At 36.8% G+C, this 16,826-nt stretch overlaps 1 protein-coding gene across 9 annotated transcripts in view; it reads left to right on the top strand.

Moving 5' to 3' along the window:
* LOC126457803 (epsin-2) overlaps nt 1-14,620 on the top strand; it is a 162,004-nt gene extending 147,384 nt beyond the window's left edge. For all 9 annotated transcript variants that reach the window (XM_050094410.1, XM_050094407.1, XM_050094409.1 and 6 more), the window contains one exon: nt 13,199-14,620. In XM_050094410.1, coding sequence (XP_049950367.1) covers nt 13,199-13,404 — 206 coding nt within the window. In that variant the 3' untranslated portion in view covers nt 13,405-14,620. The remainder of the gene's footprint in view (nt 1-13,198) is intronic.
* Nucleotides 14,621-16,826: the final 2,206 nt, after the last annotated feature.

Raw genomic sequence — 16,826 nt, 5'->3', positions numbered from 1 at the left:
TATTTTCATTAAGTAAAAAACCACCTCTAAAATCACATTAATTTTTAACTTTGAGAAAGCAAAAATAGAACTTAAGTGCTTCTCACACTCTTGGCACAATACTACATTTCCATCTGTTGTTAGAGTAGGATTTCCATCAATCCACTGTCGAAGTAAATAAGCTTTACTGTTCTTCTCCTTCGGCATTGTGGTAATATGGTCTCCTCCTGTGCACATTTCAGAAATCACGAAGAACAGCACACTAGTTACTAATTTATAGGTAGCTGACAATGGAACTTTTTCATTCTTGGAAATGTCATTGTTGCCGGCAGCGGCTTCGTTTGTTACACAATACAAACCGTACTGACTTTTATGACGTGATGGCCAACCGAACTTTAAAGGTTTACCGCATGATTGTTGATCGCTATTTATTTTTTGTTAAGCTGTCGAGAGACACATTTTTTATAGTACAGGAACCACTCATGGCTGATTACTATGTTCGCCTCATTTTTAGGTGCTCTTTTATGGATTTGTAACTATGACAGCGAAGTAATTCTACACAAACAAAGCAATAAAAGAGAAATTTGCTCAGGTCTTACTCTTCTTCTTAAACTATTGTGGTGAAATACTTGTATTTCAAGAATCATTGTTGCAAAAGTAAAATATGTGCATAAGTATGCAAAAGTTATTTATATATGCAGTAACCCCTTAAATATGCATTATCATGCAAATATGCAAAAATCCTAGCTCTAGTTATGACTATCCCTATTATATCAGTAAATTTTCTTGGCGAATGTCTCAATACCCAGAGGCACCATCTTCCAACCAACCAAAATCTGTTGTTTTGAAATCTGTGTTTTACTCTTATGTAAATTATTTGAAACATTCGTCGGTCCAGACCTCTTCCATATATGACACTCTTATCATGATTCTTAAACCTAGTGTTAGAAATTATCAAATTGTGGTCTGTGCAACATTCTAGCAGGTGTGTTCCTGTCCCTCTGTCCATTTTCTTCATCTATCTAATTCCAATGTCCCATCACAATTGAATTTTCATCTCCCAACTTATACTGTTGTGTTGGTGTTGGCTTTATATATGTCTTGGCTGCAATAATATGTCCACTGTGCCGTTCATAGTAGCTCACACACATTCCTATTTTCTTATTCATTATAAATCCTTCTCATCTATTACTTGAATTTGATTTGTAGTTTCTCCTTCCGTACATTCATTCACAGTATGAACATATCAAGACCTCACTGGATAATGTTACAAGGCCAGAGTGTTCTATCATCTAGAGCAGGTGTTTGCGGATGGTGGTATGCAAGAGCAATTCATGTGTTACGCAAATAAACTAACCAAAACATGTACTGATATAAGTAAAATTATTCTCTTACGTTAATTTATTTCTAAAGTAAAATGATAGAAAACTGATATAAAAGTAGCATCTATATAATATTAAAGGAAATTGATTTACCTCATACTGTTTGTTTCTGACTGCAGCACACTGGGACATTGGATTGTACCCTTCCCACCCCTCCCTTTATTAGTCATTGCTGCTCTCACCGAAAGCAATTCACCTTATTTTGATTGAGTCTTGTTGGTGGTTACTGCAAAGTTCTGCTGCCAACGTAGTCATTGTGAAGTGAATGTTTTATTGTTGTTATTGTCGCTTTGTTGGGCATTATGTTAAATGACATCATGATATGAAGAATGGTTGCCTCTGGAACCCGAGTGTGCATATTAGAATTAGCTGATTCTTGACTAGTATAATTGTGATGCAAAATGTTTGATTGTGTGACATATATGTGATTGTGTTTTAAACTAACCACGAAGCGATTTTTAGACTAGGAATCTCCTTCTACCTGCAAGGATGCACTTAAAAAGAACCTAAATCAATACCTAACTGCAAGTGTGATGAAAGCTATTTAAAATTTAGCTGTACAGTAAAGGTCGGTACAGAAACTAGTAACAACTTAATTCCGCAATCCATTGCATGCTTAGAAATGCTTTCAAATCAAAGCATGAAGCATTTATTGAAACACCATGGAAGTTCTAAAAACTTTTGAGTTATTTGGTAAACCTTTTGACTTTTTCCAAAAGAAATCTGTGTTTTCTAAAACATAGCCCAAATGCATGGCAAATTTTACTAACTTGATAAAAGCCTCACTAGGTTTAAAATTGCGAAGGAAGTGAAACCTCACACAATTGGTGAGTCTCTCTTAATGCCCACTGGTAGAGACATAGTACAAGCGGTTTTGGGGTAAAAGTGGCCAAAGAAATACAGCGCACCTATTTCTCTTTTCAAATAGATGAATGTACAGATGTCACAAGTGTGACGCATTTACTCATTTCTGTACATTTTGACTATCAAGAAAATACAAGGGAAGAGCTAGTATTTCACAGACTGCTTGAGTAAAATGCTATGACAGGAAACATTTTCAGTATGATTGGCCTTTATTTCTGAAAATCAGGTATTCTTTGCCAAAAAAAATGCATTGCTATTTGTCCATATAGGGCACTTGATTGTCAAAGCACATATTCTATAACACACCAATAAGCATTATCTTCTAAGGATATGCCTGAAACTCTCCATATTGTTTTGACTGAAGGTGTAAAGTTTATAAACTTAATCAAGGCAATGGCGCTAAACTGACAACTATTCATGCTATTGTGTGAAGATATGAGAGGTAAACTTGAAAGTTTACTTCTTCTTTCTGAAGTAAGATGGCTGTCTTTGGGTAAGATTTTAAACTGAATATTTTAACTGAGGTCAGAGGCTTCTCTCTCTCTCTCTCTCTCTCTCTCTCTCTCTCTCTCTCTCTCTGTCTGTGATTATCAAGAGTGGTGTATTTAGGCGATATCTTTGACAGGCTTTACGTTTTGAATATGGGCCTACAGGGACAACGCACAACAGATTTCTTAGCAGGTAACAACATATTGTATTACGAAAGAAAGTTGACGCTTGTTAGTTCACAAATACTGATAAATAATTTTCTCACAATTCCGTCTCTTAACATCATTTTTGGAAACAGTGAACTGCCTCCCATGGAAGATTTACCTCTAGACATTATTACTTATTTAAGGGTCCTTACAAAAGTTTTTTGAAGTTCTTTCCCAAAGATTACACAAAATATGACTAGATAAGAAACCTATTTTGGAAAAGTACTGGAAGGAGTAATTGTGAAAGAAACTTTCAGCGACATGATTAGTGATAGTTCAGTGTAAGGTGCTTTCAAAAAGAAAACTCTGCTCTTGTTTTGGTGAGAACAAAAACAGAGTACCCTTCTCTTTTCAAACAAGCAATCCGATTTTTGGTGCCGTTTTTACATCTTACGTATGTGTAAGTGGCTTTTCTCAGCTGTTGTATGTTAAAAACAAGTAGAGAAACAGACGGTGTGGAATTAGTCTTCCGAAATGAGATCAGCACAATCTAGCCATAGTTTGAAGCCCTGCTTAAAAAGATAAGCAGCAAAAGGCTTTCAGCTGAAACATTTAGATGTTCGTTCATCAGAGTCTAAATTTGAAAACTGATTAATTACTGAATTTGAAGTCCAATTTAGCGTCAAAAGTTTGTTTGGTTCTGAATTTTTTTACCATACTCAGTGTTCAGTTTATTACTCTCTCGCACAACTGGTCTGTATTATTTATGATGTAAAATTTTAATAAGTATTTTAAATGTCATTCCTCTCTTAGTCATTGAACATTTGTATCAGCACCAGTGTAATTTAATATTATTTGCTGCAAATAAGTACCCCGTGTGAACATGAACAACTCTGTAGAAGAGTGCTTCCACAAAACCTTATTGCTTGTGTGTGCCACATTTCTAGTGTACATAGTAATTTATTGGCATGATGAAAAAACCATATGTGTGTTGTCAGCATTGAGCAAGATAGCAAAAATGATTCCCCTCCCAATACCTCCTCATCCCTCAACTTTCCCATACACTCCTCCTCCTCCTCCTCCTCCTCCTCCTCCATAGGATTAATTAAAAAGTGAACAGGCTAGATTGTTACACCCAAATTTCTAGAAATGTGAGGGGGTATGCAGTGCCAAAAAGTCTAGGAGCTCCTGATCTAGACTGTTGCCCAGTAATGAAAAGGCTCCAGCATCTCATCGGGAAACATATGTTAGCCCAAACTCTTCACAGATACCCTTCGACACTCTTAATATTTAATATCCCAGTATCAAATATGATACTCACTCTTCACTTGATAAAATTCTACTTGTGACATTATTTAAAACTTGCCATGTTTATACTACCTTTTCTCAAACAAAACAAACCATTTCCACAGCAGAAACATATTTACTATGACATCATCTGAAGGTAGCACTAGATTATAGTACAGTAAAACACTGAATTAATGACCCCACTGTTAAGGAGACCCCACTTTTAACGAATATTTCCTTCGGTCCCAGCGAAACTCCCATAACAACGAGTTATTTCTCCCCAATTTTAACAAATGCCACTTTAAGGAAAAGTCTGCTTTTAGGGAATAACCTGGGAACATTTTACAAATAGAAATCCAGTTTTTACCTAATTCCTAACATTTTAGAGTGATTGGACAAATTTCGGGCTTGCAGCAGAGTGTCGTTTAATTCCTAGCATGACATTTAGACTGGGCACCTGCTAGTTTTCTTCAGGTGAACCATTGAAAACTGATGATTACTTGCTCCATTCCACAATACACAGTGCACTGCAAGTATTCTGTGTGTGTGTGTGTGTGTGTGTGTGTGTGTGTGTGTGTGTGTCAAAATCAAGTTGACAGATGAACCACAGTTTACGGCATCAGCACCCTTGCTGGTGGAACCATAAAATGCAGCTGTCTCCTGCATTACTGCTCGCCGCACTGTTGATGTTCACTGTCATCTTTGATCAGAACAAATTGCAGAGATGATGGGGTTCCATGCACGGTCCAACTGGTAGCAGTTTTCACAGTTAATCAGATTTTCCGCCAGGTGTACTTACATGGATTTCTTAATAATTGAGTCCCAAAATGATGTTGCTCTGGTCAGAATTGTAGTTCTGTCATACTCCATTGAATGTCCTCCAATGGAAATACAGTGTTTGGCAAATTAAAGTTAGTCGCTTGGCTGCAAAAGGCAAGTGCAGCTTGCTTTCACAGTGTACGTGGTCTGTCCTATGTAAGCCATGCCACATAGACAAGATATTTTGCAAATTCTGGCCTTCTGCAACAAGAAGTCATCATTCACAGATCCCAAAAGGTCTGCAGTCTTAGTTGGTCGCTGGAAAATCCATTTCACATGAAATTTACAGAGGATTCTTGCTGTGTTAAACAAAACGTTGCCCACAAAAGGTGGTGTCCTTTTTATCCACTCGCTAAGTCTTGGTTTGAAACGACAGTGCTTTGTTAATCTGCTGGGTGGAATATCCATTTTTCTGAATAGTGTCTTTAGGTGGGTGAGCTCTTCAGGCGAACTGTCATGCTATAAGTGTAAAGGTTTTAAGCTCACTCATAGTTTGTGACCGGTGATGACAACTCGATGCTCACAAATACAAAGCAGTATGAGTGGGCATATGATAAACTGAATGCCCCAGAGAACCACCATTCCATCGTGTAACCAAGACATCCAAGAAAGGCAAAGAACCATATTTCTCTATATCCATAGTGAACTAAATGATTTTATGAATGGAGTTGAGGTGGTGGTGAAACTCCATCAATGAAAGTATTCCCCACATACCTCCAAAAATTCGGGCAGCTGATTAAAGTGCTCTTTCCTTGAAATCCTCCATAAAAAGGTTGCCCACTACCCTCCGCCACACACCGTAAGGTGGCTCGCGGAGTATAGATGTAGATGTAAAGGAGCTAGAGGGCTGCCCATGGTGATGCTGTTACTCTTTTCAAAATGTTCTTGGTTGTACGCAAAATATGTTGAGGATAGTACATCCTAAAACAAAGCAGTGGTGTCCACCTAAAACTTTTTGCCAATTAATGCCAAAGACTCTGCGAGAGAGGGACTTCTGTAAAAAGTGATACCACATCAAAGCTAACCTTTGGTCAGAACTGCTTAGACAGAGAGCCTCCAGTCTATTGATCAAGACAGCTGAGATACGGATGTGATGTGAGCCTTTGCCCATCAACGGTCTCAGTAAAGACGCAAGATGTTTAGCTAAATCATAAGTAGGTGTTCCAATGCTGCTCATTATTGGATGTAATGGAACACTTTCTGTGTAAAGTTTGGAAGGCCATACAGCCTTGGTGGAACACAACCATACAAGGTGCGACAATAAAGTAATGAGACTGATGTGAAAAGAAATGTTGCTCACCGTTTTAGTCAAGTTTAGTGTTGTCTCCTTTAGAGTAGTTCCCTTCTGATTGCACACAGTTTTTCCTGTGCTTCTGCCATTAATATTAACATTTCTGGAACTCATCTTCTGTAATATCCTCTAAGACCCTCGTCACAGCTTTTTGGACAGCTTGTGTTGTTTAAAAATGGCGCCCCTTGACCGCCGTTTTGACTCTTGGAAATATAAAAAAGTCGCACGGAGCGATATTTGGTGAATAAGGTGGCTGTGGTGGTGCTGAAATTTGTTGTGAAGTTAAAAATCGCTGTACTGACAGAGCAGTATGGGATGGCGCATTATCGTGATGCAGGATCCAGATACAAGATCTTCAGTTATTATTCGACGAACCGTTTCTCGATTGATGTTTAGTTCTTCTGCAATCATTTTCATGGATAATCTTCGATCAGATTGTACGAGTTCACGCACCCTGGCCAAGTTGACATCCGTCCATGAGGTTGATGGTCATCTACTGCGGTCTTCATCTTCATCATTCGTTCAGTCTTCCCTAAACATTTTATGTCAACAAAAAACGTGAGCTCATGACATAACCTCCTCTCCAAAAGCCTTCTGAAGCTTACCGTAAGTTGCCGCATTTTCACCCAATTTAACACAAAAAGAAATTGCATAGCGTTGCGCATATTATGCGATTCCATTTCCGTGATGAGAGACACAAAAACACGTGTTAACTTATTATGGCACAACTCACAACTGAGCAGTTGCATCGATGTGCCACTTGGACTAGAAGCAGCTTATAGACCAAGGTCAAAGATATTGTGCCTACGTATGCGTGCAGGGTTGCCACATATTGCAAAGAAAATAAGTCTCATTACTTTATTGTCGCACCTCGTATGTTCTTAATGTCTTAATGGTCTTTGGAGGTAACAAGGAGGAATTCAGCAGTGGAGAAGTCTTTGTTGCACACATCGTGTATGGTTGTGATCGATCTTCCTATAGGTAACTCACTTAGCAGACCATACATCTTATCGTACCCTACAGGACATGTGCAGTGGGAAACTTCCGTACTACTGAATTCCTCTTCATTACCTCCAGAGACTATTAAGAGGGTAAGAACCACATGATTGTGTTCCACCAAGACTGTATGGTCTGCATTTAAATTTGTAGCAAATGATCTCAGTAATTTTACAGTTAAAATGCACTTATCACCTAAATATGCTTGAATTACGACTGGGTCATTCTTTCCATGTACTCTGGCAAAACCCTCATTTAAGAAAAAAATGTTTGGGTTCCCAGAGATTCATTAAGGCTTGCAGGAGATAACATTTTCATGCATCAATTTCAAATTTTCCATTATTATGTTTTAAGGACACTTAAACAAGTTTTTATGGATTTTTAATGATGCTTAAAACATTTATTGTCTTACGTAAATATAGTATAGAAACCACCAAATATTGGATGTGCCAATCATGGGAGAAATAAATGTCAGTTATTAGTAACCATTGAAAAAACTAATATCCAAAAAATATTAGTTACTTTCTGACCTCTTAGTTCACTGGGAGCCCTCATACACTGATTTTATTATTATTATTATTATTATTATTTATTTATTTATTTATTTATTTATTTATTTATTTTGGCTGTATAATACAAATGAACTACAGACAGCCACTTCATGTCAGCAAAATTTAATATTTTTATCACAAAGTTTACTAGTTTAATTGGAAAACACTGTTTAAAAGAAGATTAAATTCGGAAACACTCCCAATAGTTCATCTGTCGGTGTTGTCATTAGCTTCAGTCCAAAGACAGATTTGATACTACCCTATCTTTTGCCGCACCGTCTTTTGCCGCACCGTCTTTTGCCGCACCGTCTTTTGCCGCACCGTCTTTTGCCGCACCGTCTTTTGCCGCACCATCTGCCTGGTAGAATTTTGCACAGAGCATAATATAATCATTGCTGACATTTGTTTTAAGAATCATGAAGGCTTTGTGTACGTGGAAGAGACCGAGGGATGGAAGGTTTCAGACTGACTATATAATGGTAAGACAGAGATTTCAGAACCAGATTTTAAATGGTAAGACATTCCCAAGGGCAGATGTGGACTCATCACAATTAATTGGGCATTAACTGAAGATTACAACTGACAAAACTGCAAAAAGGTAGGAAATCAAGGAAGCTGAAATAATGAATGTTGAGAGTTTGAGTGGGAGCATGAGGACTAGAACAGGGGGGAAAGGAATACAATAGAAGACAAATGGGTTGCCTTGAGAAGCACCAGAGAGTCAAATAGGTAGAAAGACAAGATCTAGTAGAAATCCTTGGATAGCACACGAGATATTGAATTTAATTATCAAATGAAGCAGACAAAAGGAATACAAACATCTGAAAAATGAGATTGACAGAAAGTGCAGACTGACTAAACAGAAATGGCTAGAGGCCAAGTGTAAGGATTTAGAAGCGTATTTCACTAAGGAAAAGCTAGATACTGCCTACAACAAAGTTAAAGAGGCCTTTGGAGAAGAGAGAAGCAGCTGTATAAATATCAAGAACTCAAATGGAAAGCCAGTCCTAAGCAAAGAAGGGATATGTGGAAGGTGTATAAAGAGGGTCTACACAAAGGAGATGAACTTAAGTGCACTATTGTAGGAATGGAAGAGGACATAGATAAAGATGAGATCAAAGATTTAGTTCTGTGAGAAGAGTTTGACAGAGCACTAAAAGACCTAAGTCAAAACAAAGCCCCAGGAGTAGACAGCATTCCAGCAGAACTACTAATAGTCTAGAGAGAGCCAGCCATGACAAATCTGATCCATCTGGTGTGCAAGATGTATGAAACAGGTGAAACTGTTCATCTACAGCCATATTTTTCCAGGATTACGTAATTTTTGAATTAGTACCACCCATTTCTCCCAAATACCGAGAACTGAAGTTGGTTTGTCAGTGTGTTGGCTTGATCACGTAGTTGATTCCTATTCAATTGTACAGTACATGATAATTTACTCAACATTTCTAGTGACATTATTATCGGGAATACATCCCTGCAGGTTTCCTTGTACCACAAGCTTTTTGTAGACTCGTCACCCAATCCATAAGCACTGTTAAGAAACAGTAATATATTATATACTTCAATGTGAGCACTGTCAGTATTTATCCTTTTTAGCCATATACCCATACACACTCAAAATATATTTAACTAGTTTTACTTTTGATTGTCATAAAAAAGATTGCTTCAAATGAATTTTTTTATGTCGCTTATTCTGGTGGCTGCATACCTTGCAGTTTCAGATAAGATTTTGAAGATTAGGCTACAGAAATACCACTGTGTTCCAGAAGCAAGCATAGCTGTCATTCTTTAGCACGATTTTGTGAAGAAACAGTGTATGTATTGCTGATAGAATACTAACTATAGGAATTATCAGGCTCCTCACTTCAAGAACTGTTACTCGTATGAAGTTCATTACCACAAGCATTTACTATCACTTCTATCTCAGCATCAATTAGTTAGTGATTTATCTATTATGGTGATTTTAGTTATCACCGCCGCCACCACCACCACCTCCTCCTCCTCCTCCTCCTCCTCCTCCTCCTCCTCCTACCCCTACCTCATTGTATTAAGTCACTTAAACTTCACAAGTCTCACTTATGTTCATCTTGGGTCTGAAGTAAGGACATCTTCATCACAAGAAATACAGTCCAGGAATGTCAGATTTTTAGGAACATCTGTGATTCTACTCCATACTACTTCTGACGTGGTTGCCTTGAACAGTGACTGATGTGCCACTATGCCACTGCCAGATTTCATAAAGCAATTTAATACAATGTGTTATGTTGCACAGTTCAAGGCAGCAGCGAACACATGCGTAACCTGTAGAATGTTGAGTTGTTGTGTCCGCTTTAGTAGTGGACATAACTGGAGCAACAATGAATTGTGCTCTAGTTCTTCTGTAACATCATGAGAAGTTACAGGCAGTAGAAGTCTTCTTCAGTAATGTAGGACAGGTGAATGAAATGGAGATGATTATCATACTGGGAAGTATCTTGAATGGCAGACAGGTAATATTCAAGTTGTTAAACACTTTGACATATATTCCTTACAGGTAGAAATGTGTTACAGTACCTGTACTTTTTTGTCTCACTGGCCTAACTCTTTCAAAAGACAGGTGCGTTAAAGCGTACTGTTACAATTACTCTAACAGTGTCGGTGCAAATATTGGTCCTCAATATGTGTCGAGTTTGTTATGGTTGTGGCTTCCAAATTGAGGTTACCACAACTCCAGAAAGTCGCTACTGGTCAAGCATCTTTCTGGCCCAAAATTCCCTAAGTCATTATCACATTTTTTTTATCTACTGTGAACTATTACATTTTAAAATTGAAAACTTATCATTGTACATATTAGATTCTTATAATGACAATCACTCTCCGTTACTGCTGCAACAGTTACTGCTGATCTTCCTGTAATGACAAAAGATCGGTCATTTAAGCCTGCACCGAATGTTACTGCTTACAGTAACTACATGCTAATATGACACCGTTCTGTGGGTCTACTCTTTCCTGAAAACTCTTGTGTTATGATAAATTGTGTGTTCATTCAGGTACTTTACAAACTGTCATTCAACAAATTGTCCCAGACTAAATTGGTTTGCTGTGAACAGTTAATAAAAGGAGGATTCATATGATGGAATGTGTGTGCGTTACAGATGACCTGTTCTCTGTATTCTGTTCAGATTATGAATACATCTGTAGCTCAGGAAAGCTGTAATTGAAGAAAGTAAGATGGCAGACTCCAAATACAAATACTCCAAACCTTCCCCTTATCCTAAGCAACCCTTCTACAAGTGTAGTGAATTCCAGTGGCATGAGGGTAGAGGTTATTGTTCTTACTACAAGAATAAAATTAGAGGGATTCTTCACTGTTGCAGCTTTCCAATGCCTTGCTATTGCAAACTACATCTTATAGTGGCATTGCTTTTAGCTGCTTTCAAAAATGTGCTGATCAGTTACTTAAATCTGAAAATACCTTCTGAATCCCTCCAACACACCAGGAATTGCTTTTTTGTTCCCTAAGAAACGCATTACTTCTTTATGCACACACTTTAAATAACCCCAGACACTATGTTAACTATTGGGAAAAACAAACAATACGTGTACTATAACAGTACTCTTTCCCTCTAAATGTATTCTGTGAAGAACCTACAAAGTACTAAAGTTGCTCACAGATTTAGCCTGAAAACTTCCTGTAACAGTGTGGTCAGTTTATGTGCCTAGTATTGAATTTCTCCATCTGCTCCACATAACACAATTCTTTAATTACCTTTGTTATTGGATCTTGTATAACACCCTGACCCTTGGATGCCTCACTCTCAAAATATATAAAGGACCATCACATGGAAGGAATAACTTTGTATGAAAGGTAAAACACTAACTCGCAAATACTAAACAAGTGTTCTGGAGAACTCTTGGATAGACGTACCGGTATAAGGGGAACATTGTAGTAGAGTTGGTGTAACGATCCTGGACAGCTGGTACTGCTGTTGCCAGCTTTAAACTGTGAAGCACAAATGGTTGCAGGCAGAAACAGTAGCTTTCTATAGAGCTCTGGCAACACTTAGGAGTTGTCATAAAGACATATACAAAATCATGATACGTGATTGGTTGAGGTTGGGGCACGAAGTTGACACGTACAGCCGACTGCAACTCTGAGGTATTGTCTTATGCCGACTTGTCTATAGCTCTTTTCATAAACATGCATTGCCTAGTCCTTTCATAAACATGAATTGCCTATACTTCTTTTTATATTAAAAGTGTAAATTGTTGGGATATCTAACATGTTCAGCAGGTTTGATATGATCGGATTTCAGCTTCTTTCAGTCTCTAATGAAATTTTTCAAAAGGAATCAGTTTGAGTCAAAGTGTTTACGGCAACTACTGATTGCAAAAATGTTGACCAAATAAGCAATTAAAATTTTTTTTTTTTTTTTTTTTTTTTTTTTTTTTTTTTTTTTTTTTTTTCCCCAAAATAGTATGATCTTTCATTGCCATGATGGGAACTTGTCACATTGCCATCACACATGTGTAATTCCATTATTTCTATTCCTCAAAAAAAAGATTGCGTCAGATGTAAACAACTTTAAGGCACTATGTTTCATATGTAAGTCACTGATTAAAATATCTGTAGATGGTTTACTTACATTAACCACAGTTTCAGAAAGCATCCACAAAACATTAACTTTTCAACTCATTAAACTTAATTGACTTTCATTCACAAAAGCACTGTCTTTATGAGAGCTTTACTGCATACAAAATGAATGTGAAAATTGAATATATGTGCTTCAGCCAATGTCTTGCTGCACTGAAGTTTAGCTTCCATTATTCAGCTATTGTTTTGGAAAGAGATTAAGTTATTTCTGCATTTACCATAGTTATGAACTCGCTTATCAAGGCATTATTCACTTATGGACAGCTTGTGAACTAAATAATGTGAAGCAATGTAATGACATAGATGTGTGTGCGAGTAACACTTCAGTTAAGTGGTTATTCGGTTGACCGATGTTCGCATAATCAAAGCTATGCTGTATTGAAATTTTACATAAAGTAGCTGAAGAATGTTCACTTGCTTACATAGTATTTTGTCTTCTGAGTGTTAGTTATCAAAGCTTTATTCATTTTTTAAAAAATCTAATGTTTTGATAGCTGTGATTATCACTTTGGATAGTTGTTTCTTGTTGTCTGAAAATGAGGTACTGGTGTTCTGAAGACTTCTGTTGTCAACACACTTATATATAAAATGTAATTTACAGACATGAACAGTGCAGTATAATGATTGTACTTTGCAATTACTCACAGCATCATGGAGCACAAATTTAAAAAAATTATAAAAATTTTTGTGCATTAACCATCCTTGTGACAGCATTTGCTGCTTTGTTGTTGACAATGGTTTCTGTCTCCTTGTTACAGTGTCTTCTGCTTCACTGGCAACTGCGAATCCATTCTCCGGAGTGCCACCTCAGCCACAGGCTGGCCTGTACCCACAAAGTACTTCACCAGCACTACGGCCAGTGATTAACCAGAGTCATCAGCCGGCAGCCAGCCCCTGGGGTGCTCCTACTGTGCTGCAGAGCCCTCTTGTGCCATCTGCACAGCCTAATCCTTTCCTATCCTAATGCAACATTGATGTCAGATAGGCAGGATGTACTGGAACTTGTTTTGTTATGTATGGGAAACACACAGTGCAACAACAAAAACTTAACAGTCTGAAGTAATTGTTGGCAGTGAATCAGATAGTGGCAGCTTAGCCACTTACTTTGCTAATGGCATTCATTCTTAATAGTTAACAGAATAAAAGAAAATGAGCTCACTGTATAGCAGAGAAGTTCCTATATTCTGCAAAATATTTTGTACATTAAATATTAAAGGCAGAAGCATTTTTGTAGTTCATGTACAGGTACGTTTTTTGCACCAGTTTGCTAATATGTGCAGTTTTGCACTGCTAAAAAATTGACAACTTGGAAACTCGTTATAAATGAAGTCTTGTATATGTACATATTGAGAAAAGCAGATCACACTGTTTTGTGGTTATTAATATTCCAGTGCTGGAGCTTGAATGAGCTGCTATCAATTTTAGATTTGACTGCTGCATAGTAAATGACAGAGCTGTGTAAAAAAAAAAATATTTTTACACCATTATTTCTACATTAAAAGTTTGACTGTAATTTTTCAGTGGATTTACCAGGAGGTAAATTTTACTCATAATACAATTGAAATAAAATAACACAGTTTAAGTGTATTTTATCTAGTGAGTTTTACTTTGTAATTACATCATATTTTGTTAAGTTGCAACATTTTATAAAATATCTCAAAGAAACTTAGTGTGATGATTGTATTTACTGGTAAGTGACACTAAAAACCGTATTTCTATTGCCTTATCTTTCACGCCTCGTATTTGAGCTGTATGTTGAAAAAACTTTTTGATAGTTCTAGCACAATTATTTGACTGCTGGTACTTTATGTATTGCCATAAATGATTGTTGTATATTGAAGTATTTTATGTTAGTTTTTTCTCATCTTATCTGAATCATTGTTTGTAGATTCATTTTCATGAATGTGACAGATATTTTAAGTTGTGGAGTATTATCAGATCTAAGACAAGCTTATAATGTGTTAAGAATTGTAATTTATCCATGTACTGTTAATGAATTTTGGTTTGGAGTGTCGGATTATATAAGGCTACGTTATATACCTCTGCATTAAGGATGTGGTGGAGTGTCAGTTCAGTTACTCAATTATATATGTTGTTGGTATGGAAAATTATGTAAATGCATATTTTTGTGATTAGATTCTTTTACAGTATTTGTGTCATAAAACATACACAACATTTAATATATTATGTTTTACTTTTCATGTCATAATAATCCTTTGTGCTTTAAGTTGCTCAGTCCTTTGCTGCATGCGTAATACTGGTAGATGCTTATGGAATGTCTGCTTCAGAGTTGAAAGTGATTATTTACATGCCATACTAGACAGAGAGGTAGCATTAAACAATGAAGTGTTGTTGCAAAACATATATCAGTATAGCTGTAGCTGGCGTGCATTCAGGTATTGGAAAATTTATTTGTAATACTTTGTTCTTCTCAACAATAATTTTTCCGCGTTTTCTTATATAAACTTACTCAGATCAGTTGCTTATGTTTGATATTTCCTTACGTGACCGACATGTTATTCTTTTGCAAGTTGCTATCTTGTTTTATATTGCAGTTCCCTGACAGTCTTTCACAATTTGTCCACCCCACCTGTCTAGTGGAAAAACTTTACAGACCATGAGTGAGAAATATGGACGGGTGGTCAGAGCTAAATTTGACATATCTTGCCGAAATTTGTGGCTGTATATTAACTGAACTTTACAAAAGGAGCTACAGACATAAAATTTAGATGTCATGAAAGTAACTTTAATGGAAGATACCACAGCTCTAGGTGCAAGAAACGAACAGCTCACTAAATTTTATGCTGTTGTCTTCCATCAAATAGTGTTTAACAACATCGTGACAAAATGCAAAATATTATAATATAGTAATAGGCATTTTCCCTTTGTTAGTATCTTACACTTTACGTACCATCTCTTCTCGCTTGCACAAAAATTAATGACTTTTCTTGGTGGGCACAGGTTGATAGGGGGGTAGCTGTTGCTTGATTCAGAGAGCATCCAACATATTCATGTTCGTCATTTTTCTGTGTGCAGTTTAACAACTGTTTATTTGCACACACAGCAACAGGCAACTGTGTGTTGGCAGCATTATTACTCTGAAGCCGTGGAATGTGAACCAAGCAACGTGGCACAGTCACACAGAGGTGTCCTGAAAAGTAATGGCTCAAAGTTTATATGAAAATTCTTAAACATTTTGAAATAAAATGAACATTATTAACAGTGTATATCTTTATTCTTCATGTCTACATATTTATTTCTCAGCAGTTACCCTGGCAATGGATACATTTCTCCCAATGAGAGACCAGTTTGTTGATACCATAACTGTTGAAAGTTGGACTTTGTTGATGGAGCCTCAACCTCGCCTATGCTTGTGTCACCTCATGACAATCAAAGTGAAGTTCTTGAAGGCTTTCTTTAAATTTTGGGAACAGATGCAACTCGAATGGGGCCAAATCAGGACCATATGGAGGATGATTGACACTCGTGTGGTGTGGTACTGTCATGACAATTGAAGGAGAGGGTGCTCCATGTGTGGACAAACTTTTCGAATTCAAAACTCAATTGCACTATGCTGTTTCTCGTGCACCTATGTAGTTACTTTACACATCACCGTGTCACACACTAGAATTTGGAGCCATCTAGCGGCAGAGGGCTGGAAATATGTAGACATGAAAAATAAAGAATTAGAATGTTAATAATGCTTGTTTTTTATTTAAAAAGCTTTAAGAATTTTCACTTAAAAATTCATAGGCAATACTTTTCAGCATGCTGTCATGTGATACTAGGTTGGAATTCGGTAGTTGTCGGTTCCAGTCTTTGCCTGATCATCCAGATTTAAACTTTCTATAATTTTCCTAAATTGCTTCAGGCAAACTCTGAGATGGTCCATTTGAAAACTGACAAGGCCATGCTCCCTTTGTAATGACATGATTATCAATGTGATATTAAACCATAAACTCATGTTTCTTCTTCCATTGATTGTAAGTAAGTAGCAGAAAAGAGCACATGAGGTGTTTTCCTTGACTATGATATTACTGTTATATCAAAGATATTCAAAGTAAATCAAAGACAGGGCCTGAAAACAGCTGTCTATAATAATGATACTTACTCTTTAAATGCTGAGGTCATTACTATTTAAATCTGACTGGAACTGTTGTATACCAATAGTTGCACACAATTGATTTTGGAGTGCTCTCATTGTATTTTTGAAGTTCAGATTTATCTCTGGCATTGAATATTAAATATTAATTGATTTGTCTTCAGTTGTGTAGTTGACCTTGGCAATCTTATACTTCATTTGCTTTTACAAGTGAAGCTATAAGATAAGGGCATAAAATAGTCTCTGCTTTTCTTGACTAAATATGCAACCCTTCTCTAATATAT

This window comes from Schistocerca serialis, chromosome 2 (genome assembly GCF_023864345.2).
Source record: "Schistocerca serialis cubense isolate TAMUIC-IGC-003099 chromosome 2, iqSchSeri2.2, whole genome shotgun sequence".
Lineage (NCBI taxonomy): Eukaryota > Metazoa > Arthropoda > Insecta > Orthoptera > Acrididae > Schistocerca > Schistocerca serialis.
Note: the sequence above shows the minus strand (reverse complement) of the source record. Positions and strands in the feature narration are given on the sequence as shown.